Source organism: Cervus elaphus, chromosome 1 (genome assembly GCF_910594005.1).
Source record: "Cervus elaphus chromosome 1, mCerEla1.1, whole genome shotgun sequence".
Taxonomy (NCBI): domain Eukaryota; kingdom Metazoa; phylum Chordata; class Mammalia; order Artiodactyla; family Cervidae; genus Cervus; species Cervus elaphus.
This window is the reverse complement of record NC_057815.1, coordinates 63,341,301-63,342,558: the sequence shown is the minus strand read 5'-3', so window position 1 is coordinate 63,342,558 and position 1,258 is coordinate 63,341,301. Positions and strand designations below refer to the sequence as shown.

Here is a 1,258-nt window from a genome sequence, read left to right as displayed (position 1 = left end):
TCAAGCCTGATCTTTGGAACAGAACATTTTTGCTACCTTATCTCGGATGTGCTTGGTCTTCACCCCATAGACAAATGGATTGAGGAAATGTGGTACCAATAGGTAAAGGTTAGACAAGGTGATATGTATATATGATGGGATATAAGATCCAGACCTGTGTGTAAAAAAGGAGAAGAAAGCAAGGAGATAGAACTGGAAGAAGACACATATGTGGGGAATACATGTATTGAATGCCTTAAGCCGTGCCTCTTTCTGGGGCAGATGGAAGACAGTGATGAATATCTGTGTATAAGACAGGGTGATCAAAATGAAGTCAAGGCCACCGACAATAAAAGCCCCAAGGAGACCATAGAATTTATTGATGTAAACATCTTCAGTGGCAAGCTTCACCAGGGCCATATGTTCACAGTAAGTGTGGGATATTAACTTGGTTCTGTAAAGTTTCAAACGACACTTTATGAGCAGTAGGCATGGGATAACAAGGATGGCTGGCCGCAATGTCACTCCAACTCCAATGTTAGTGACTAGTTGTTGAGTGAATATGGTAGCATGCCTCAAAGGATAACAGATTGCTACATAGCGGTCCAGAGCCACGGCCAGCAGGACTCCCGATTCAATGCCCTGAAATGTGTGGATGAGCCACATCTGAAAGAGGCAAGCATCAAAATAGATCTCTGACAAGTGAAACCAAAAAGTTCCAAGCATCTTGGGGACAATGCTGGTGCTAAGCGCAATGTCCGTGGCTCCCAACATGGCTAGGAAGATATACATAGGCTCATGGAGACTGGGTTCAGATTTGATGATGATCAAAAGTAGAGAATTTCCCATCAAAGCAATGATGTACATTGCACAGAATGGAATCCCAATCCAACACTGTACAGTTTCTAGGCCAGGGATCCCAATAAAGGTCAGCACAGAGGGCATAAACACAGTGTCATTCATAACAGACATGGCAGTTTAGGGGTCATCTTAGCGAGGGGGCACCATTGATCAAACTCTGAATCTCTCTACTCTCATATACCTATGCTATTTTCAGCCAGTCGCTCAACTACTGAATGACAGAAATAAGAGAACAGCTTCATCAGCTTATTTATAACTTTTTTTACAATAATGAGAAAATGACAATATTGAGACCTATGGAAAGGTATTCACTTTAGTGAAATACTGGTATTTTACCAGTATTCACTTTAGCACAATTATCCCCCCATATTCTGTGACATCCACAGCATAAAAACTAAGTATTTGGACTGCATGCCTA

General features: G+C 41.8%; 1 protein-coding gene across 1 annotated transcript; it reads right to left on the bottom strand.

The window, feature by feature from the left end:
* LOC122699938 (olfactory receptor 52A1-like) lies at positions 1–951 on the bottom strand. Its single transcript, XM_043912447.1, has one exon. The coding sequence runs from the start codon at positions 949–951 to the stop codon at positions 1–3; it is 951 nt and encodes a 316-aa protein (XP_043768382.1).
* Positions 952–1,258: the final 307 nt, after the last annotated feature.

Excerpts from the sequence above, each read along its gene's own strand:
- LOC122699938 (XM_043912447.1), bottom strand. The coding sequence starts at position 951 with ATGTCTGTTATGAATGACACTGTGTTTATGCCCTCTGTGCTGACCTTT.